Source organism: Prunus avium, chromosome 5 (assembly GCF_965620075.1).
Source record: "Prunus avium chromosome 5, drPruAviu1.hap1.1, whole genome shotgun sequence".
In the NCBI taxonomy this organism is placed as follows: Eukaryota; Viridiplantae; Streptophyta; class Magnoliopsida; order Rosales; family Rosaceae; genus Prunus; species Prunus avium.
The window spans coordinates 25,610,441-25,634,712 of NC_142288.1; the positions used below are offsets into that span (position 1 = coordinate 25,610,441).

Here is a 24,272-nt window from a genome sequence, read left to right on the forward strand (position 1 = left end):
ACCAAAAGGCTTTGCTTTTACGTGTTTAAATCTTAAAGGCCAATTTCGTAATTTCAATTCCGTCTTCCTCATTTCCCTTTCTGTTCTTCGCGTTTCCTCGTTAAACCTCTCATCAGATCCAAACCCCCTAATTCCATTTCAGAACGGTCACCTATTCGACTCAGTCTCACCCAGTAAGACTATTCAACTCGGACCGAGTCAATATTGATTAAGAGGCGTCCGCCATTTTCATTCAAATCTAGAGCTCCAATTCGTCCGAGCCGGCCTCGTAGCCATGGCTAGGGTTTACGACAATTGGGAGCGGCTGGTGCGGGCCACACTAAAGAGGGAGCAGCTCAGAAGTTCCGGCCAAGGCCACGGGAGGGTTCCTAGTGGAATCGCCGGCGCTGTCCCACCATCGCTGGGAAAGACCACGAACATCGATGCGATCTTACAAGCTGCCGATGCGATTCAAGCTGAGGACCCCAACGTCTCCAGGATTTGTAAGCCTTTTCATTTTGAATATCTTAAAATTAATGTTGATTTTTTTCAGTGCTCAATTGTTGGTGGTGCCATTCAAATTGTTGCTATTTCTGTCTTGCATAAAATATTCGGTTACAATTTAGTTCAAATTTTAAACATGCATTAAGGGTTGATGTGTTAATATAAACTTTAAGCTCTTGAGCTAAGTTTAGCTAATTGAGCTTCAGAATTATTGTAAATACATAGAAAAGTCGGGAATTATACTATGCTGCTAATTCAGTAGCATTTGCTGTTTCAGAAAACTATTTCAGTATACTGTTCAACCAATTTTTGTTGTTTTGTTTAATTGCTGGAATGTTTGGTTTGATGGTGTATTTGCTGGAGTATGTGTTTTGTTTAGAATATTTGTATGCTTGTTGGAGTATTTATGTATTGACAACATTTGTATTATTTGGGTCTTAGTGTGTGAGCAGGCGTATAGTATGGCGCAAAATCTGGATCCGAAAAGTGATGGTAGAGGTGTTCTTCAGTTTAAGACTGGGTTGATGTCTGTAATCAAGGTATCACTTAAGCTCTAATTTGTGATTGGTAATTTGTGCATGAGCCTATTTATGCTATTAGTGTCATGTTTATTGATGCAGTGACATTATTATGATTATAAGATAGGTTGTGCATAGTGTATTTTCTTTTATTTTTTTTTCCTTTCTTATAAGTAATATATACTAAGTTATTAGTATTTGGCTTTTTGTTTCAGCAAAAACTTGCAAAAAGAGATGGGGCTCAAATAGATCGTAATCGTGATATTGAGCACCTTTGGGACTTTTACCAGCGGTACAAACGACGACATAAAGTAGATGATATCCAGAGACAGGAACAAAGATGGCGTGAATCTGGAACTTTTACTGCTGACTTTGGCGAGTATGGCCATCATGTTTTGCTTTAATAGACCTTTCCCCTCCTCTTATGTTGTTATGATTTCCCAATAAGTTATTTGTTAATTGTTTTGTTGTTTCATATTGGAGCTCAGTTATTTAGAAATGAAAAAGACGATTGCTACCTTGAGGGCTTTAGTTGAGGTGATGGAGGCACTTAGCAAAGATGCAGATCCTAATGGAGTTGGAAGACTTATTACGGAGGAGGTGTTATTCCTTTTACCTCCTACTTTTCGATGTGATGTTCAATAAATGGTTTACTATTGAAAGCCTGTTTGTCTCTAAAATCCTTTGCACTTGGCAAAGTTTGACCTTATATACTATACTAAAATTGATCTTATATTGACTTGTATCAGTTCACCTTCCCAACTATTTTCGGCAATATTGTTTTAGCTTCAGTTTATGATAACAGTTGACTGTGTTCATTGATCTGTGGGTTTCCAGTTGCGAAGAATTAAAAACACCGATGCAACATTGTCTGTGGAGCTTACGGCCTACAATATTGTCCCTCTTGAAGCACCATCATTGACGAATGCCATTGGAGTTTTCCCGGAAGTAAGTTTGACCTGAATTATATATGTCATGCCTCATGTTCTTCATCTCCCTTAAGAGTTCTGTTACATGCACTTTGCATCTTATCTATCTTTGGTTATGTATGATCCAAAAAAGATTAATGTTGGTTTTCATAAATAGCAAACAACAATTAACAAGTGCCTTTTGTGTTCTGAAACTTGTCTTACTCTCTGTGATGCAGCTTTTTTGTAGGCATTGTGTTGTCGAAACATTAAACGTACTTGTGACTAACATTTCTGAACTTTTGGCTAATCTCATCAGGTGAGAGGTGCAATATCTGCAATTAGGTATACTGAGCAATTCCCCAGACTTCCTGCTGCTTTTGAGATATCTGGACAACGAGATGCTGACATGTTTGATCTGTTGGAATGTGTGTTTGGTTTTCAGGTTTGTGTTTCCTTACATTTTCCATAAGCTTAATTATATCTGCAGTTATGTGGTATGGTAAATATAACACTATGCATATATTTTCAATTCCACTTGCTGTCCTTATGCATATGTAATATATCCCTTTTGATAACTGTTCTGGTTAATTTTTCAGAAAGACAACGTAAGGAATCAGAGAGAGAACGTTCTTCTTACAGTTGCAAATGCACAATCTCGGCTTGGTGTACTTGTTGAGGCTGATCCAGTGAGTGAACATGTCATTTTTGTTACATGGGCTACTGATTATCCTTGTATTCATGTGAATGAACATGTCATTTTTTGTTACACCTATTACTTTCCCATTTACTTAAATCTAAATTTTGAGTGAATGGTTTTTCACATTTAAGGCCTTACTAGCTTCTTCTATATATTGTGAAGCAAATAATTCCAAAACATAAGTTTGAGGCATTGTTCAGTTTCTGGAATATTTATAAACTTAAGTTGTAGTTTCAAGAAATTTGAACATCTAATATCAAGCATATGCGAAAAGAATATTTACATGGAAAACTTAGGTCGTCTATATGTGGTCGGTACTGTGTTGGTTAATGGAAACAATATCTTTGTAAGTGGGGGTAAGACTGTGTACACCTAATCCTACCCAGACCACTGAATGTCAGGCGCCTTGTACACTAGCCTGCCTTTGTTGAGGGTAAGTTTTGGTGCAATGGTATGGCTTCTCCATTGCAACCTGGAGAGCTCAGGTTTGAAGTAGGAAACAGTCTCTCTGCAAATAGGGAAAGACTATGTTCATCTGACCCTCTCTAGACTCTTGCACTGCCGGGGTCTTGTGCATTTTGAGCTACCTTTTTTACATATGTTGCTAATGCTGACATTGCTTTCATAAGATGTATGTGATTTTGAGATTCAATTTTCCTTTAAAGGTATGATGGTTTAGTTGCTAATAATTTCTTGGCATGAACGGTTTGATGCTGTATGGGGCCTATGGGCATGGAAATAGTCTTCTAGATGTGAAGTTTACTGCTTTGACCAAAAGAAAAGATGTGAAGTTTACTGATATATTTATGTTTTGGCATGCTCAGAAAATAGATGAAAAAGCAGTCAATGAGGTATTTCTGAAAGTTCTTGATAATTATATAAAATGGTGCAGATACCTGCGGATACGACTTGCATGGAATAGGTAATTTCAACTCTCTAATGTTTTCATATTACTTAATTCTTTTGTATACTGCTAATTGCATATATACTTTTCCACAGTTTAGAAGCAATCGATCGAGACAGGAAGCTTTTTCTGGTTTCCTTGTACTTTCTGATATGGGGTGAAGCTGCAAATGTCCGTTTTCTTCCTGAATGTATTTGCTACATATTTCACCATGTAAGTCTAAAAACATTTATGGTTAAATTCAATTTGCAGTTTAATGTGCTCATTTCATTTAGAGAACCTTTACATATTTGTTTATTTATTTTTAAAAATTGTTTTGTTTTTCATGTTTTTTAATTATCTTCTTGTTGTAATTTTCTGTTATGCTGTACTGTACTAACAAATTGATTTTTGGGAACATCAACTTCATCTGACTTCATCATAGTTCTTTGAATCTGCCTGCTATTTAAAAAAAAAAGAAAAGAATTTTTAACTTTTTGGCTTATATGTGAATAATATGCAAGTTCAAGTGAAATATATATGATGCCATTGTCCGTTATGTAAATTGTTCGTATCTGTTTGATGGTGCAAGGAGACCTAAAAAAAGCATAACTTGCTTTATTGTTTAAAAAAAAAAATTATTACTCCTGATAGATGACATCATCTTACGGTTCTACAGATGGCAAAAGAGTTGGATGCAATATTGGATCATGGAGAAGCTAATCCTGCTGCCAGTTGCAGAACAGAGTCTGGATCTGTATCCTTCCTTGAGCAAATCATTCGTCCTATATATGAAACATTGGCAGCGGTTAGTGGATCTGTATAGTATATTCAATGCATCTTTCGGTGTCTTTTTGTTGATATTAGAATTTGATTTGCTGTTTTTTCAATCAAGGTAATGGAAAACTACAAAGGTTGTAGTATTTTGAATCCTCAAGAGTTTCATTAATGTAAAATTGTGCATCATGTTATACTTCTAAAATATTAAAGCACTAAAACCCGTTTTTCACCAAACATAAACTAGATTACCAAGATTTGCCAACTCTATCAAATGGCTTGTTAGTGATCTTCAATTGTTTGGGTGTGTGCGTGTGTGTTTTCTTTTTTGCATTTCTTTTTATATTTTGAATCAAGATCACACTTCTTTCAAAGGTGTGCCACTGCCAATACCTTGCTAGAGTTTTCTGTATTTATTTATATTAAAATGCTGTAGATCAGTGTATTCTCCTTAGGAGAAAGTTGCATCAGATTATTCTAGAATGCCTTCATAAGTGTTACTTTACGTTAGGGTCCTTCTTGAAGTCCTTGATCTTCAATTATCCTCGTTATCTGGTATTGGTGATAATTTTTAGGCATACATGGAGTCTGTGGTACCTATAATTCTGAGATGTTGAATGCATGGATTAAGCTGTTTATTCTCTATGATGTTGTGTGATCTTATGGGGGTTTTGGTATCACATTTCTTTTTTGATATGGAGAAGGGATAAGGTGGTTGCATTACTAATATGGTAGTTTCTTCTGTTTTTTTTCTTTCCCAAAGGGTTCTAGAGTTATATACCGTGCTTGATATATACTCAAATTGGTCTTGCCAATAACTTTTGCTTTGTTTTATTTTTTAATGCAGGAAGCTGCAAGAAACAATAATGGGAAAGCTGCACATTCCTCATGGCGGAATTATGATGACTTTAATGAATACTTTTGGTATGTTTTTTGTCTTTTATTTTAATGGAGTAATGATATGGTTCTTTCTGTTTGTCATGTGACGCTTCTTTTGCAATTTGTAGGTCACCTACTTGTTTTGAGTTGAGCTGGCCTATGCGGAAGGATTCACGATTTTTGTTGCAGCCTAAAAAAGGGAAAAGGGTTAGTTTATATTGATAATTTGTCACCAAATTGATACATGTTTTGTTTACTCGACTCTTCTCAGGGCTTGAAACTTAAACTTGACTTCATATTTTTCTTTGAAAAAAAGTCTCAAAGAGTAAGAGTTATTTGAAACTTCGAAGGGGTTCATGTTTAACCTGCAAATCTCGTATTGCACAATAGATGTTTCTACATTCGGTTTTTTCAAACCTGCAAAATCAATGCTTATTATTTTTTCAAAAATAACATTTGAAATTGTATAGCTGAATGTTCTCTCTATTGTTTTACTCTCGGCTATGCTTTCGTCTTCTTCAAATGTTAAGAATTTATTTCGAAGTGTCACTGACTTGATTAAGCATGATGAAATTATTGGATAGTGTTTCTGTAAGTGGTGGCTTTCAAATAAAGTTATTGACATGTCGACCTCTTTGGTGATAATCGTGTGTATTTCAGCTTGGCTGGATGCATTAGATTTTGATCAATTACATATGGTAGCTAAGTAACAATTAGGGTTATAATAACAATTTTCTGTTTGTACAAAGTTGATCTGGGTAGTGATTTTCTGTTTTTGGTCACATAAGATGTATCATTTAATTGGAAAAACATTCTTTCCTTAAACCATTTTTTTCCTCCTCTCTTTTTGATTATTGCTTTGGAGTGGCAGACCGGAAAAAGCACTTTCGTTGAGCATCGAACCTTTTTTCACTTGTATCGAAGTTTCCATCGCTTGTGGATCTTTTTAGCTTTGATGTTCCAGGTTTGTGCTTCCACATATGGTTGCTGAGTTAGTTTGGATTAAAAGTGTTCAATTTTAACATAATTTGCGTCTTCTTTGCTGAAGGCTTTGACAATTATAGCCTTTAATGGTGGACATATCAATTTGGACACTTTTAAAACTGCTCTTAGCATCGGGCCAACCTTTGCTATCATGAACTTCATAAAGAGTAAGTTTTTTGCATATACCAAATAGACTTCAGACCTTTTCTTGCAACTAAGACTCAAAAACTGATTCCACTTTTCCATTTGTTCTGGTTTGTTTATTGGGTGATGCGCTGCCTACGTAGGTTTTTTGGATGTGTTGCTCATGTTTGGAGCTTACACCACAGCCAGAGGCATGGCTATCTCAAGACTTGTAATTAGATTTTTCTGGTTTGGCTTGACCTCTGTCTGTGTGACATACATTTATCTGTGAGTGTTCTTTCTTATAATACACTTTACCCAAACTATTATTTGAAATGAATAACTGTTTGTTATATTATAAATTTCCATTGCAATTTAAACATTTGCAGGAAAGTTCTGCAAGAAAGAAATCACAGAAACCCAGATTCATTCTACTTTCGGATATATGTTCTTGTATTGGGCGTTTATGCAGCTTTGCGCATAGTCCTTGCTCTATTACTCAAGTTTCCGGCATGTCATTCACTTTCTGAGATGTCTGATCAATCTTTCTTCCAATTTTTTAAGTGGATTTATCAGGCAAGTCCTATTTTGTTCGGTTTGAAATAGGGACCGAATAATTTTTATATGGCTGTGGCCAAAATGGTGATTGATGTATTATCTGCTTTCTTAATTTTACATATGCCAGGAGCGTTACTTTGTTGGACGTGGCCTTTATGAAAAGATGAGTGATTATTGCAGGTTTGTGGGAATCTGGAACTTTGTATTGCTGGCTATTTGTTTAAGACTGTTGGTGTTTTGAGCTCAGTTCTTTTGTTTTCATGATTGACAATGTGATCCTGCTGTTAGGAATCTAATGTAGTTGAGTTGAGCTGACTTTAATTATTTTAGGATAAAGTCTCAAGTGACTTGAGTTTTTGAGTGTTCCTCGTAGTTCGGGAAAAGGGGGCTCATTCAGCAAACACCAATTCTTTAAGATAAGGGCTTAGTAGAGTTTATTTTAATAGTTTGTTCTTGCCTTGTCATTTTCTTTTTTCTTTGATGCTGAGTGTCTTTCATATTAGAAGTAGACTATACTCTTTCTAGGTATTGTTTCTGTTAAAGGAAACGTGCATGATTGAATCTTTTTTATCAGATTGGACTTGGCATGGTTTAGGTGTGCAGATTATGTTAGGAGTTTAGATAGCTTTTTGCTTGTTTACAGATCTTAGTGATGAAGATTTCTCAGTACTCCAGCCTATGGATTTTGACAGCTTGGTTAAATATGATTTTCATGTTTGCCTATTATGCACGTCACTTCGTGCATTGACATGTATGCATGTCACCTCTTGTTTTGACATATATGATGGTTGATTGCCTATTTGTTTTTAAGTATTATCCCAGAAGAGTTCATGATATGCGTTTCTATCTCAGAGATCTACATATATGTAAAAGTTCCTAATATCCTCTTTTTCATTATATTTCAAAAAATCCTAACTTCTGCAGGTCTGTGCTCTTTTGGTTGGTAATCTTCATCTGCAAGTTCACTTTTACCTACTTTCTCCAGGCAAGGATACCCTTACTCATCTCGAGTTTCAATTATCAATGAATATAGTTTTCAATTGATCAACAAGTCTAGCTTTTGCTCATAGTAGATTAATTGAGAGTTTAATGTTATATGAGATATATGTTTGTTGGATTGGAGTAAGAGATTTTTATGGGTAGGAGGGGGAAATGGTGGTCGGGTAGAATTAAATTTTTAGTTTTTGTTTGGGTATACTGGTCCAAACATTCTAAAGATATTCCTTTTCAAGTGTAATTCTTCTTGATTGAGGCGAGTTTGAATTTAATGTAATATAACTTGAATTTAATGTAATATAACCTTTTTCTTGAGGGTGTAATCTGAATATGATGGACTTATTGTATTCTTTTTCATGTATACTGCAGATTAAGCCTCTTGTTGAACCCACAAGAATTATTGTGAACCTTCCATCTTTGGAATACTCATGGCATGATTTGGTCTCGAAGCGTGAGTTTCTCAACATTTATTTACTCTGTGTGATCTTGTTTATGGTTAATAATACTGGGATGCTTGACATCGGCGGTCAATCCAAGGTGTCTTTCATGTTTTCTGGTTGAAGGGAACAACAAGGCTGATATTCTTGTCTTTAGGCCCCATAACTTTAGGGCACTGCAATAATTGGTCTATCATTAATTGGGGATGGTGTGTTGTGGAAAATTACCCTTACCTTCAGGATCACTTCTATATATATCGTCTGATTCACATTAAGATTATGTTAAGCCACCTTTCTCACTTTTCCTATTTTTGCACACCTCCGACATTGCACTGCATCTTCACTAGTGGTCTCCAAAAATCCATTTATGGAAGGTGCTATGGCTTGAAACTCTTGGTATTTCAAGAGACCGCACTTTAGGCTTGATTAAAAAATTTGTATGTTTATCATGTTTCCTATAAATTTAAAAATGGTAAAGCCAGCAACGAGAAGTAATGTGCTCTTCAGGTGGATTTCTTGGTACTAGTTGTCTTTTGCTCGTCATTCTGTTCAAAGTTTCCGATTATATTTTTAAGGATTTTTTATATCATGATATGTTGTAGTGATAAGATGTCTCTTATATTAAAAAATATCATGTTGATTTTCAGTAGAAACTAATTTTTAAAGCAGAAAATTTGTGTTTATTTGTGCTTATATGGAAGGTAAAGTGTAACTTTGATATCTTTGTATGAAGCCTTCCATGTACTTATTTTTTCTACAAAATTTAAAAATCTTCTGTTATTTGTTTCTTTGGTTCATTGATAGTGCTTGAAATAGAATGTTGCCACATGTTATTGACGTATACCTGTGTTTTGGCAGATAACAAAAATGCATTGACTGTAGCTAGCCTATGGACTCCTGTTGTGGCTGTGAGTATCTTCTTTCTTTAGCTTCAGACTTCTTCTAAATGAGAGGATTCAGCTCAACTTCACGAAAGATGTATTATGTTAGACTGGAATGATGGATTTTTTTGAAACTGACCCTAGGAATGTTGTAAATTGTGCTTCAAGTGTGATGCTTACTTTCTTGTCTTTCTCAGATTAAGGGCTTTCTCCCTTGTTACTATCTGAGTCGAAACACCTTGTGTCTTAGGATGTGCATATGGCATACCCTTCATATTCTCATTTCTAATATTCTTTTTCAATGGTCCAGATCTATCTCATGGATATTCACATATGGTACACTCTCTTATCAGCCATAATTGGTGGTGTAATGGGTGCAAGGTCTCGGCTAGGCGAGGTATTAATCTACTCTAAATAGTTGTGAATTTTTTCTCGTCCACATATGGGTAGTTCCTGCTTGTTGTATGGTGATTACAGGAAACTGTTAAAAGTTTGTGGGATAAGAAACTCCATTCTCTCATCTCATTCAATTGCTCTCTCACTCTGTGTGTATGTGTCTGTCTGTTATATTTTCTGTTCTCCTTATATCTGTCTAATCATGCTATTTTTGTTTTGTCTTAATACATATTCCCAATTTATCAGAATTCTTAGTGTTAACTATCTGTTGTTTGTTTATGGCAGATACGTTCAATTGAAATGGTGCATAAACGTTTTGAGAGTTTTCCCGAAGCTTTTGTTGGAAAACTTGTCTCACAAAATAAAAGGTGTTTATTTGTTTGCTATTATTAATAATATTATTATTTTTGTACTTATGCAATTTATGGTCTGAGGTCTACCTTGGAATTTTAAGATATCCGCTACAGGGCTGGGAAACTCATGTACTAAATGAAAATGCTGACGCCAATGCGGGCTTACCACAGCGGTTGTCGCCCTCCCCCTTCCCCCTTGCTTGGCACCCAGGATCAAAACCCCAGGGTTTCTTTCCTCCCAATGTAACCAAAAATAATAATGAAAATGCTGACCTCCTCATAACACTAAAATGACACTTAATGTTATTCTATTGTACTCTGAAGTGATTTGAAATTGTGGCTTGTACCCAAACTACGTACATTGCGCTTTGATGCTTCATACTACATCTTAATAACTCTTAATTACTGTCGTTTTCAAATGGCTTGTAATCCAAATAATATACATTTTCCTTTATCATTTGTTTTAATAACTTGCATCTGAATTCACGTTTTCAGGTTGCCATTTAACAGTCAGTCATCTCAGGTGAGTTTATTAAGCTGATTTCTTTCCCTTCTTGCTGAAGTTTTTGAGGAGGGCATCACAAAATCTTCAGTTAATTATTAGGCCATTCATATTCCATATTATTATAATGAAGATGCTGCAATTTCCGCTCTGTTGAAGTAATTAGAAAGTCTGGAGTTCATATTGGTTTTTAGGCTTAACTATAAGTCTTTATTTGTTCAAAGACAGTCGGAGAAGCATTAAAATGTTCTGTCCACTCTGTCGAATTTTTCAAAGTCTGGAGTTCATGTTGGTTTTTACTTAGGTTTCGCTCATATTGGTTTAAATGCAAGCTGCATCTCTCTGATTATAGGATGTCTCTAACATGAAACTATTTAGCTTTCACCCTCTTGAAGATCTATTTTTAGTGAATTTTATTGGTGACTTCCAACAAATGCTTATAATTTAAAATTTAATAGTCACTCATGATTTTTGTTTTTGGGTTATTTTGCATGTCCGTCTTTTGGCTCTGCAATCTTCTCCATTCTTGTTACTGCTACACCTTTTGTTTTTTCTTCCTTGTTCTGCCTACTATAAAATTCCTGGCGCTGAGGTATGACTTGTCTCATTTAGGATTCTCAAGATTCGAAGACTTATGCAGCCATTTTTTCTCCATTTTGGAATGAGATAATAAAAAGTTTGCGGGAGGAGGATTTTATTAGTAATAGGTAATCTGCTGGGGCTTGCTACTTCCCAATGTGAAGAAAAATCTAAAGCATATTCTTATGTTACTCCAGTTTGTTTTTGTCTCATGGCTGGTATGCCTTGAGTGTTAATGATTTTTATCTTTCCAGGGAGATGGATTTGCTTTGTATTCCTAGCAACGCAGGAAGTCTAAGATTAGTTCAATGGCCTTTGTTTCTTCTGAGTAGTAAGGTATGACCGTTTGGTTTTATCTGGAAGATATATATAGCCAGCAGCTTTTAGTAGTATACTCAAAAACCTCTTTTTTTATTTTACAGATCTTGCTGGCAATTGATTTGGCTTTGGACTGCAAAGATACACAGGCAGATCTTTGGATTAGAATATGTAGGGATGAGTACATGGCATATGCTGTTCAAGAATGCTACTACAGTATCGAAAAAATATTGTATTCTCTGGTTGATGGTGAAGGGAGACTTTGGTATTAATTATCTTTGTTCTTTGTAATATTTAGAGTGTTACTCTTCTTTCTGCAAAAGTCAGAATGTTATATTTCATGATTGTCTAATTGCTGTGTTGTTTGTGCGACCTTCTGTTTGGTAGGGTTGAAAGGATCTACCGTGAGATCAACGACAGTATTATGGAGGGTTCTCTCGTTATAACTTTAGTCCTTAAGAATCTTCCGCTGGTGTTACAAAGATTTACAGCTTTAACTGGGCTGCTGGTATATTCTTTGACCATTTGCGTCAATCAAGGTGTCAAAATTTTGTATAGTTTGGAGCTCTTCTTTCAGCTGCTTGTTGTGGTAGATTGGTTGGTTATTCCTTGCATATGATTGTTTTAAGTACAGTCCACTCTGGTTCTCTATTTTTTTTTTTGGTTTCTTTGATTTTTTTTCATATATATTTTTGTCTTCCACCTTGCTACAGAAACAATTACTGCAGCACATTGATTATATGGAAATTGATGCACTATTTTATGGTGTTTATTTTCGAATGCATGTCTGACTGCTTTTGAACTGGTCTTTTAAATAAATGTCATACGCAGTTTATTGAATTTTTTAGATTTATTATCAATATCATGGCTTTTTTATCCTTTGCATATGTGTTTCTGATTTCTTGTATTTCAAATGGATTGTTTATGCCAGATACGCAATGAAACTGATGTGCTTGCAAAAGGTGCTGCTAAAGCTGTATTTGATCTGTATGAGGTTGTTACTCATGACCTTCTGTCATCTGATTTGAGGTATGTGATTTATTACGCTTTAAGTCTTATGTCGTATTTCTTGCTTTGTTGTGTTTTTTTAATTTTTTTGTTTTTGCCCTCTTCCTTCGAAATGCTTCAGGGAGCAGCTTGATACATGGAGCCTTTTAGCAAGAGCAAGAAATGAAGGGCGCTTGTTTTCTAGGATAAAGTGGGCCAATGATCCAGAAACTGTAAGGATCTTTGAATGGAAACAAAAAGGGAAAAGAACCAGATCATTCTGTATAATGTTTGAAATTTTCCGGGTTGACCTTTTTAATATTATATACTTTTTAATTGTTGCCACAGAAAGAGCTGGTGAAGCGGTTACACCTTCTTCTTACTGTAAAGGATTCTGCAGCAAATATTCCAAAGAATCTTGAAGCAAGAAGAAGATTAGAGTTTTTTACAAATTCGTTATTTATGGACATGCCTTCAGCAAAGCCAGTTAGTGAAATGGTGCCTTTCAGGTAGACGTGATTTTCTTCAGATGAGCTGAAATTTCATTAACTGTTTATATCATAATTTATTTTTTATTTTCTATTAAACATCTGTTGGTTTGTTTGAGAACAGTGTCTTCACCCCATACTACAGTGAGACTGTACTTTATAGTTCCTCCGAATTGCGGGTTGAAAATGAGGATGGAATATCAATTCTTTTCTATCTTCAGAAAATTTTTCCAGGTACATTGTTATCTTGGATTTATATTAATATGTTCACATGATCAAATTCATTGTCTCTCCTTTGTCTGATGTAAGCTTAACAACTTACGAATATGGTAATTTCATAATTTAAATGATGCCCTTATGTCATGTGACTGAGTTAACTGCAAATGCAGATAATCCATTATATACAGTAAGTTTACATGTGTGGCTTAGTCTGGTAGGACTGTACTGTTGGAGAATGTAAAAATACAGCATTGGGAACTTGACAAAATAAAATACAATATACAAGTGCGTGGTTCCACTACTAAGAAAAAGACATTTTGTGATAAAACCCCACACGGAGGCAGATAATCTACTGATTGACTGGGCCCGAATTACTGGGTCTTCACCAATGCTTTAAAACGTTGAGGGTAGAGCGAGGCATTTTACTGAGGCGTTATCATTCCATGCTTATGAATAATATAATTAAAATATATATTATATATAAAATAAAATCCTAAGTGCCCAAACCCCTAGGTGCCGAATCCTTGCTGTGTTGGTGTAAAAAATAATGAAATTACCACTTGAATAGGTTGAAAATGGTGAAAAACTACCTGGGTTATAACTTATATGAAATTTAGAGGTTTAGGGTGGATTTTAGGGATTTTAGAAGAGGGGGAGGGGGAGAAGTCGAGCGCTGCAGTGAGAGAAGGGGGCGAGGTTGAGCGCGATGTTTAAAAAAAAAACATTAACACAGGGTCCACGATGTCATTTGTTTTGGGCCCTAGGTTTTAATTATAAAAAAAAGGTAGACACAGCAGAGCGCGAACCATTTTGGTTCATAAGATCATATCCGCCAATATAGTTGTGCCTACCATATTGGCCACCAACTTGACTACTTGAGTCATATTGGTTGTTAGACCCACCTTGATGGGTAAAATTGTATTGGCCATAGTGGTTGTGGTCACCATGTTGGCCGATGGATTGGCTATTCGAGCCATTAGAATTATAACCGTTGTAGTTCATCGGCTGATAGGAATATTGCCATTTCTTCCACGCCTCAAACGCGCCTCAAATATGCATGAAAGGTAAGTTGCTTCGCCTCGACGTGGAATCTGCGCGCCTTTTAAAGCACTGGTATTTACCCAGTACGTGGTATTTTCATGCCGGGCTTGAACGATTGACTGGGCTCAATTTCCTAAGCCTTAACTACCCTAAAAAAAGATCAAAGACTGATGTGGAATTGGCTGCATGTCTGGACCACTATTTGGTGGTCTCACGTGAGTGGGTGTGTTGAAGAATGTAAAAATACCAGATCGGAAACTTTGACAAAATACAATAGATAAGTTGGTTCCACTACTAATAACATTGAGGCCTTTTGTGATAAATCCTAGATGGGGACAGCGTTGGTGTTGGACCAATTAGTGTGGGCCGCTGATTAGTCTATAAAATCTTAATATGTATTTGAGCTGATAGGAGCCAAATTTTAGGATTTTTTGTGCTTTCTTAAGTTAAAACTAGGCAGATTTGATCTTGAATCAAGCATCTTCTACGAGGGCATTTGATCTTGGGTGGCTTAATTATTATCCACCTCAAGATGCAATGGAATTGGTCACTTAACTTGAAGGTCTTATTGAATTAAACCCCAAACAAGCTTAAATGTTTGTTTCAACTTATCCTTGCTTCTTTGGGACAGATCCTTGACCTGTTTTGGGAATCCAATCCTAGTGAAAATTTTCTGCACTGCAAACTATTGACTGGCTGTAGTTTATATCTCATTGATTTTCTTTTTGTTGACTTCTCTCTATTTATTTTATGGTAAATGGCTAAGGATTTTTCTTTCATATTAGATGAGTGGGACAACTTTTTGGAACGGATTGGTCGGGGTGAGTCTACTGGGGATGCTGAGCTGCAGGAAAACTCAAGTGATTCTTTGGAGCTTCGCTTTTGGGTATCTTATCGTGGGCAGACTTTAGCCAGGACCGGTCAGTTTTCACTTGCTCTCTTCACCGGCATTTGTTTGAAAACTTTGCATGCCATGTAGTCCATTTATATGTCATCCTATGACAGTTAGGTTGGTTTGTGATGTGGCTTGTATCTGATGATTTGATGTTTTTGAAATTACAGTGCGTGGTATGATGTATTACAGAAGGGCTTTAATGCTACAGAGTTATCTGGAAAGAAGATCATTGGGAGGTATTTCCTTTGAGAACTTTGCTCTCAAGTTTCTATTTGAGGGAGCACTTCAGCTATGAATATCATTTTAACATTTCTTCCATCAGTGACAGTGGACGATCATCCTCAAAATGTTGCCTTCACAAGTCAAGGCTTTGAGTTGTCGCGTGAATCACGAGCACAAGCAGATTTGAAGTTTACTTACGTGGTATCATGCCAAATTTATGGGCAACAGAAGCAGAGAAAGGCACCAGAGGCTGCTGATATATCCCTTTTGTTGCAGAGGTATGATCTGTTAAACATAACGAATTTCTCAAGTTTTGAGTTATGTTGACCCCTTTATCTTTTTTATTTATTTTTTGAATAGAAACAAAATTTATTGAAAGAATAAAAAGGAGGAACACAGAGGTGGATAAGAAATCCACAAGCCAAACGAGCAACAACAGAAAAAGAGACTTAAAAAACAAGGACACCAGCCAAACTGCATAAAGACTGCGACACCAGAAAGACCCAAAGAAACCAAGTCGCAAAACAAACACTTCACATCACAGCAGCAGCCATATCCCTCAATATAGTGGAGTAAGAATAGTCTTTGAAATCTGAAGTGACAGAAGCCCATGGTGCTGCACAGAATTTAACTCTATCCCATAATTCACCAACACCCACTCCCTCATACTCATAAAAAATCCTCATGTTGTGCTCCATCCAAATGTTCCAAAATACAGACTGTACCAAGCAACCCCATAAGGTTGAAGCATGTTTCCCCCTGCCCCAAATGACAAAATGGGAACAGAGAAGATCATAGCAACCTTTTGAATTAACCTAAACAGTCTTAACCTCCCTCAACAAGGTCCATGAAAGACTTAACGAAAAGGGGCATTGTAAAAAAGGTGATCCACGCTTTCGTCACTCATTTTGCATAGCACACCAGTGTGGAGACAAATACATGTACGGTCTTCGTCTTTGGACAAGATCAGATGTGTTTGCTTTCCTAAGGGCCGCCAACCAAATGAGAACTTTAACCTTAGGAGGAGATTTGGCCTTCCATATTAGAGAATAAGGAGGAAAGGCCTCCGTCATCCCATTGTTGAGAAGAAAAGAACGAAAAGATTTGCACGAGAAAGAACCTGATCCCTCGAGCTCCAACCATCTCTTGTCCAATCTGGAAGGAGAATCTAATTATGTCAAGAATGTCCAGCAACTTGATCACCTCAGCTAACTCCCTCTCATTTAGATTCCTCTTAAAGCCAAAGTCCCAATTATAAGGGAACACCTGAATGTCCACGAAACGAGAAATACATAAAAAGTGCTTCGTAGATAGCGCAAACAATTTGGGAAAAATATCCTTGAAAACCCCCTCCCTTACCCAATTGTTCTCCCAAAATCTCACCCTATCCCCATTTCCCACCTCAAACCTACAACACTGTAAAAAGGAATTGTAACCAGAAGAAATATCCTTCCAAGAATTACAAAAGGAGTCCGTAGTAACAGGATTGGCATCCCACCCATTCCTAGCAACCCCGTACTTACTCCAAATCACAAAATACCACAAGGAATTAGGTTCCAAAGGGGAACGCCACAACCATTTAGCATGCAAAGCTTCATTCTTTTCCGTCGAAGAACCCACTCCAAGCCCACCTTCAATCTTAAATTTGCCCACTAATTCCCATATAACCAAATGGTCCTTCTTCACTTCCTTCACTCCTTCCCATAAGCATGATCTCATGAGCTTTTCCACTTTATTAACCACACTACTAGGCATTTTAAAAAGAGACATATAATAGGATGGGATACTACTCAAAACCGCTTGAATTAAAGTTAACCTTCCACCTCTAGAAAGAAATGCTCTTTTCCACTTTTAAAGCCTCATTTGAATCTTCTCCACCACAGGCTCCCAAAAGACAATTGCTCTAGGATTACCGCTGAGGGGAAGACTTAAATACTTCATAGGCCACTCACCCACCTCGCAACCCCAACTGCTAGCTAGCAAATTCAAATATGTAGAGCTACAAGAGAACATTTAGATTTATTAATTTCATGCCAGAAACAAGGCAAAAAAAATCCAGCAACTCAAGAAGATTAAACCAGTACTCCTCCACTTCCTCGAGTAAGAATATAGTGTCATCAGCAAATTGGAGATGAGAAACCTCCACTCTATCACTTCTAGTAATAAGACCATGAATCAAACTGTTCTCTTGTGGGAATTAGAACATCAATAACCAAAGTGAACAGATAACGGATCCCCTTGTCTCACCCCTCTAGTCGTCGTGAATTTGCCCCTGGGCCTTCCGTTAATCATGATAGAGAAGTTGACCGACTCTAAACAGCCCCTGATCCCCTGATCCAGCTTCTCCATCGCCCTCCAAAAACCCTTTCTTTCCGAAACATCATCCACAAATCTCCATTCTACATGTTCGAAATCAATTTTAAAGACCAATCCTGACTTATTTGACTTCTTGGCATCCTTGACAACCTCATTTGCAACTAAAACAACATCCAAAATCTGCCTATTTTTCACAAAAGCTCCTTGGGAGAGGGAAATAGTCTTGTCCAAAACCTCCCCCAGTCTCGATGCCAAGACTTTGGACACCACTTTGTATAAGCTAGTCACGAAACTAATAGGCCTGTAATCCCTAAGCTTAACAAAGTCCTTCTTTTTGGGGATAAGACTAATTAAGGTTTCGTTTGTAACAACATTGATGATCCCAGTATCATAGAAATTTTATATTACCTTCATAAGATCACCTTTCACGATGTCCCAGCAAGATTGAAAGAAGAACAAGGTGAAACCATCGGCTCCTGCCGACTTGTCCTTCCCACAATAAAAAACTGCAATACGAACCTCCGCCTCTTCAAACGGCCTCTCGATCCAAGCCACATGCACCGTGCTAATAGGGCACCAATTTAACCCTCCACACCCCAACCTACTTCGTCATTACTACTGTAAAGCCTCATGAAAAAATTGATTGCCTCTGACTCCATGCCCTCCTCGTTCTCAATAACACCTACACCCTCCACTTCTAAAAATTAAAAATGAGCTGTTCCAGTCAGGAGGTGTTCCCCCAAAACCTTAATTTTATGAAACTGGATGGTGGTGTGGGTTTTGTTTTTTTCTATTTTTTATCTATATGATAATACTTTCAATTCATGTTTGGTTACTAGAAATGAGGCCCTTCGGGTTGCGTATATACATGTTGAGGAGAGTGGTGCAATTGAAGGAAAAACCACAAAAGAATTTTATTCAAAGCTTGTCAAGGCCGATATACATGGAAAGGATCAGGTAATGTGAAGTTCTGTTTACGCACCTTTTCTTCCATGCAGTTTAAAGTTTCATCTAGTCTAGAATTATTTTGCTTTTGCATGAGACTACCTTTTAGTCATCCTAGATGACTCTAATGACATATTGAAGCTCCAAGCTCAAGTGTTATAAATGGCTAGGTGCATAGTCCAACCAATTGCATGCACTGCTGCTAATTCATCTTTTAATTGCACTTATTAATCTGGTGGTGTGCTTATGTGTTCTTGTCTAATATCAATTCATAGGAAATATACTCCATTAAACTTCCTGGTGATCCGAAGCTAGGTGAAGGGAAGCCTGAAAATCAAAATCATGCCATAGTCTTCACTCGCGGAGAAGCTGTTCAGACTATTGACATGAACCAGGTGACCAAATATTAAGCTTTCTAGTTGTTTTGTGTTTTTTTTGTACCTGGGTGTTTTGCTGCTTCTTTTTCAAACTCTCTTTGCCTCTCTTTTTGGTGTTTAAGTTAGTGGACTGTTGGTTCCTTTTGTATATAGAATTTATGCACCATACACGCCCCATTTCTCTTTTGTTATCATCTGCATTTTGGCACACAAGACTACTTCTACATATGAGATTTGCAACTTACCACAATTGAGGATGATATAACAAATGATTTATATATGCTCTTATTTTGTTCTTTAGGACAATTACCTGGAGGAGGCAATGAAAATGAGAAATCTCCTGGAGGAATTTCACAAAAATCATGGCCTACGACCTCCGACTATTCTTGGTGTGAGAGAGCATGTCTTTACAGGAAGGTATGGCCAGCGTTTTTTTATTCCAGTTTTTATTTATGTGGTTTCTTTTTATGATGGCCAGCATAAGTGGTTGCTCTGAGAATTGCTTACATGTGTCTTGAATGAATCCATGCAGTGTTTCATCTTTAGCATGGTTCATGTCCAACCAAGAGACCAGCTTTGTGACTTTAGCCCAACGAGTTTTAGCTTATCCTCTCAAGTGAGTATTTTATAACTTGGCCGCATTTTAAGAACATTTTGAATTTGTGGTTACAAAATGGGTTTGGTTTGTTTTCTGTTTAATTACTATTTCCTGGCGTGGGCTTAAGTTTGAGTTTGCTTTCCTCAATATGCAGAGTTCGCATGCACTATGGACACCCGGATGTGTTTGATCGAATTTTCCACACTACCCGAGGTGGTATTAGTAAAGCCTCACGCGTTATTAATATTAGTGAAGATATTTTTGCAGGTAAGCATATATGATGCTGATGATTTGTTTCTTATATCTGCAACTAATGACTGATTTGTTTTGAACAGTGGTTACACTAATGCCTCTCGGTTACTGATAAATCAGAATTTGTTAACCCCATTAAAATTGTTTTTAAATGGGTATATCCGTCTTTCTTTATTAGAACATGTTATTCAGAAAAAATAAATAAAAGAAAATTGTGTTCCGAAATTTTGAGCAATTGCCTAGGGTGTTATTTTCTCTGCATAGGCGGTAAAAGGAGTTTTCCTTGTTTGTCAATTTCCTAAGTTAATCTTTTGTTACTATATTTATACTGTAAAGTGTAAAGAATTTCAGCAATTTTATATGTAACTTATTTCATAATTAGTTAATTTTTGAATGCAGATTGATGCATTATCTGAAAAAGTAGTTCATGTCAATCTGCAGCTATTGTTGGGGATTTTTTTCTCTTTACCTAACCTTATTGATTTTGAGCGTTCACTATAGAAAGTGGTTCCAAATGATGACTTCTACTTTGATATATATATATATATATATATATATATATATATATATATATATATTTTGGGTTTAATGTAATACATTTTGGGTTAGTATGCTTTATTATAGTGTCTTTTGGTCTAGCTTATCAACTGGGTGGAAACAAATTGTGCAGGGTTCAACTCCACCCTGAGGCAGGGTAACATTACACACCACGAATACATTCAGGTTCTATACTTACGCGAATGTTTTTCTCTATTTAAGTGAAACGTATCTTTATGGTCATTTGATAGCCTGCCTCTTTGTGCAGGTTGGAAAAGGAAGGGATGTTGGGTTAAACCAGATTGCATTATTTGAAGGGAAAGTGGCAGGTGGAAATGGGGAGCAAGTCCTTAGTAGGGATGTGTACAGGCTTGGACAACTCTTTGATTTTTTTAGAATGTTCTCTTACTTTTACACAACCATTGGTTTCTACGTGTGTACAATGGTATTTTGTTTCTGACTCCTGCATATTTGTATATTTTTATTTGTTCTTCAGATTTGTGTTTCTGGAAATTTTTTATGACAGTTGGTTCATAATGCAGATGACTGTCCTCGTAGTATACATATTCCTATATGGAAGGGCTTATCTGGTAAGTGGTAACTTAAACCATATTGGAGGAGAGATAATTGTGTCAAATAGCTAGGCAAGTTTAGATACTCACTGCTTATGCAGGAACCACCTTGCATGACTAGCTAAAATATCTTTCAAATGAATGAGTTACCCCAGAGATGTTACAGAAATGCATAAACTTTTTGATTAGTTTTGTCTTAAAAAGTATAAATAGTTGATAAAAAAGTATAAAAAGTTGTGTCTTAAAAAGTATGAATAGTAGATACTCAATCTTTTGTCTCTTTGTTAATAAAAATTGTTTCTTTTAAAAAAAAAACTTACAAGTATCTTAATATTACTCTTTCGCTTCATATTTTTTTTTATAAGCTAGGAAATTACCATATGTGGGTCTTATTAGTAACTCTGTTACTTTCTGTCTACTGAAAAAATGGTTAGGTGGTGAACAAGTTCACTTTATGTCAATGCATTATATATGATGCCTTTTTGTGAAATCTTATAGGCTTTCTCTGGAATTGATCGTGCGATTGCGACGCAAGCAAAATTGTCGGGTAACACAGCATTGGATGCTGTTTTGAATGCACAGTTCTTGGTCCAAATTGGAATTTTTACTGCAGTGCCAATGATAATGGGCTTTATACTTGAACTGGGATTGCTGAAGGTTAGTCTATTTAATTCTCATCAGAGTCATGCTCATGTTTAATGTCCCTCTCTCTGATTCTATCGTACAATGGGGCTGCATACTCTTGGCATTGTTAGCTTCAGCTTTTAGTTTACCAGGATGGTAACTAGAAACCACAAGATAAAGTAATTACTTCTAGGCTTAGGCTTCTAGGGCTCTGGATTTGTATACATAATTATGGAAATGTATAGCATTTAAAATCCTGGTAGCTTTTGTAATTAAAATCCTTTTATGTGTTGCAGGCGGTTTTTAGTTTTATCACAATGCAGCTTCAGTTATGTTCTGTGTTCTTCACGTTCTCGTTAGGAACTAGAACTCATTATTTTGGGCGCACCATCCTCCATGGAGGTGCAAAGGTATGTATTTGGTTTACTTCTCCTTTGTTAGAAGCTCTGTTTTTGTTTTCTTGCTTGTGTTATTTTATGGAATTAATTGGTTATATTTGCATTTTTCATTTCCCCAACAGTACCGAGCTACTGGTAGAGGCTTTGTTGTTCGTCACATAAAGTTTGCTGAAAATTATAGGCTCTACTCTAGAAGTCATTTTGTCAAAGCGTGAGTGACATTTTCTAGTGATGAATAAATAAATTCTTTTCCTTTTTTTTATTTTTTGGATGGGGGGTTGCTCTCATTTTCCTGAAGCTCTTAAACCCTTTTTTTTGTTAGTTCTCATTACTTAATATTTGCAGGTTTGAAGTGGCTCTGCTTCTCATAGTTTACATTGCATATGGGTACACAGATGGTGGTGCTGTTTCTTTCGTTTTGCTAACTCTCAGTAGTTGGTTCCTAGTCATCTCCTGGTTGTTTGCTCCCTATATCTTTAATCCCTCTGGTTTCGAGTGGCAGAAGTATGTTATATCCACTTTTTGTGGAATCTTTGTATCTACTTTTTCTATGACATTTTAGTTTGGGTTATCTTTATGTGAAGCTGTTCACTTTCTTTTGAAACAACTGAGCTGTTGTCTTGTTAATGAAACAGGACGGTGGAGGATTTTGATGATTGGACTAGTTGGCTTCTTTACAGAGGTGGAGTAGGAGTTAAGGGAGAGAATAGCTGGGAATCTTGGTGGGATGAAGAGCAGGTTTGTAACTCAACTGTACTTCAACAATATTGTTTCTGTTCTTTCGTTATTTTTTCTTTATACAAATTTCTCAGTTTACAGAAGTTTTCGTGATGCGAGCTTCTGAATAGGTTTTTGTTAAAGGATTTATTTCTGCTCTTCTTTAAGGCTGGAGGCTGCTGCATGTTAGTTGTTCTTTAATCAAGTTTTGTTTAGGATTGTGGGTCATTCTGTTGTTATGTAGAGCTGTGTTGTATGTTCAAGGCGATCTTCACGTCCACAGTTTTGCAAACAAAGTTTTTATCTTTTTGTTCTGAACTTGTATCTCAAGGAATCTCTCTCTCTCCCTCTGGATGCCAACTGGTGGAGCTAAACTTCACCCCCCCCTTGTGTTTTATTGTGTGTTAAAAAGTGTTTTTGCTTTTTACTATTTGTTTTGTTTGTTGTATATGTCAAGTTGTTTTTTCTGCTCATGCAGATGCATATTCAAACATTGAGAGGTCGTATATTGGAAACAATTTTGAGCTTGAGGTTCTTCTTGTTTCAATATGGCATTGTGTACAAACTCCATATAACTGGAAAGGGCACATCACTTGCGGTACACTTCATATCACTTGAACCTTTTTGTGATTTTAGATGGGACATATGCTTTTGATTGTTGGCATTCTTTGTTCTTTATCTTGACAGTTCTTTCTTTTTTGGGAATCCAGATTTACGGCTTCTCTTGGGTTGTATTGGTAGCTATTGTCATGATTTTCAAGGTTTGTATCAAGAAAGCTAACCCTTGCCTCATGCCCTTGAGCGTGCTTGATGTTAGTGAAACTCGTACTCTTCATGGCTAAATCTATTTTACATTGCAGGTTTTCACCTTCAGTCCTAAAAAGTCAGCCAACTTCCAGCTAGTGATGAGATTTATACAGGGTGTGGCATCCTTGGGACTTGTTGCAGTTATTGCTGTTCTTGTTCTATTTACTAAACTTTCAGTACCGGACCTATTTGCAAGCTTCCTTGCAATTGTTCCTACTGGATGGGCCATACTATGCGTAAGTTAATCTTTTAGGCTTGCATTCATATTACATTTTTAACTTGTGTTATTCAATTTATACTGTGATTTCCTATCTTTCTTTTAATCGGAATTGGTTGTGCCTAAAACAGCTAGCCATCACTTGGAAAAAGATCGTCAGAAGTCTGGGCTTATGGGACTCAGTAAGGGAGTTTGCCAGAATGTACGATGCTGGTATGGGTATGCTCATTTTCGCCCCAATAGCATTCTTGTCATGGTTCCCATTCATCTCCACCTTCCAGTCTCGGCTTCTGTTTAACCAAGCCTTTAGCCGTGGGTTGGAAATCTCGCTCATTCTTGCTGGAAACAAAGCTAACGTCGAGGTCTGAACGGTGCGCCCCTCCCTTGAAATTTTTGGCCACTGCAACTTTCCAGAGATTGTATATTTTCGACTGATACAGCTTGTATGATATTGTACTTTTTGTTCATGTACGGCAAAGGTAGAAGATGATTGTCTCTGTGAATAGATGATTTGTAAAAAATTGTAGCTGTGGCTGAGAATTATTTTAGTGAATTCTTTGACGGTGGTTGGAGGGGGAGGAGGTAATTTGGGAACTTGTGTTTCTGCTCATTGAATTACTGCCCCATTTTTTTTTACTGACATGATAGCCACAGTTGTGCCATTTTATCATTCCAAATCCCAACAGAGCATTTCTAGTTCAAACGACGTCGATTTGCTAGTGCATTATAGAAGTTGTCATAATCCCTAAATCATAAATTGGATCAATCATTGAAATACTTGCAAT

At 36.6% G+C, this 24,272-nt stretch overlaps 1 protein-coding gene across 2 annotated transcripts; it reads left to right on the forward strand.

The window, feature by feature from the left end:
- The first annotated feature begins 41 nt into the window (after nucleotides 1-41).
- GSL8 (glucan synthase-like 8) lies at nucleotides 42-24,123 on the forward strand. 2 transcript variants are annotated; one of them, XM_021957585.2, is made up of 51 exons: nucleotides 42-482; nucleotides 925-1,022; nucleotides 1,217-1,380; nucleotides 1,490-1,601; nucleotides 1,839-1,949; nucleotides 2,229-2,354; nucleotides 2,509-2,598; nucleotides 3,434-3,531; nucleotides 3,609-3,726; nucleotides 4,172-4,300; nucleotides 5,117-5,193; nucleotides 5,277-5,355; nucleotides 6,020-6,112; nucleotides 6,197-6,299; nucleotides 6,420-6,543; nucleotides 6,645-6,831; nucleotides 6,941-6,993; nucleotides 7,738-7,798; nucleotides 8,179-8,260; nucleotides 9,105-9,154; nucleotides 9,438-9,524; nucleotides 9,809-9,891; nucleotides 10,372-10,399; nucleotides 10,991-11,085; nucleotides 11,212-11,293; nucleotides 11,380-11,540; nucleotides 11,663-11,783; nucleotides 12,207-12,304; nucleotides 12,405-12,495; nucleotides 12,611-12,771; nucleotides 12,875-12,984; nucleotides 14,796-14,930; nucleotides 15,073-15,141; nucleotides 15,228-15,405; nucleotides 18,283-18,400; nucleotides 18,664-18,783; nucleotides 19,067-19,182; nucleotides 19,298-19,381; nucleotides 19,518-19,630; nucleotides 20,286-20,338; nucleotides 20,421-20,597; nucleotides 20,695-20,742; nucleotides 21,223-21,381; nucleotides 21,645-21,758; nucleotides 21,869-21,957; nucleotides 22,092-22,250; nucleotides 22,382-22,484; nucleotides 22,942-23,061; nucleotides 23,174-23,224; nucleotides 23,324-23,506; nucleotides 23,619-24,123. In XM_021957585.2, the coding sequence occupies exons 1-51, from the start codon at nucleotides 275-277 to the stop codon at nucleotides 23,853-23,855; spliced, it is 5,706 nt and encodes a 1,901-aa protein (XP_021813277.1). In that variant the 5' UTR covers nucleotides 42-274; the 3' UTR covers nucleotides 23,856-24,123. The 2 variants fall into 2 exon arrangements, with proteins under 2 accessions (XP_021813277.1, XP_021813278.1); XM_021957586.2 differs by having other exon boundaries at nucleotides 15,234-15,405.
- Nucleotides 24,124-24,272: the final 149 nt, after the last annotated feature.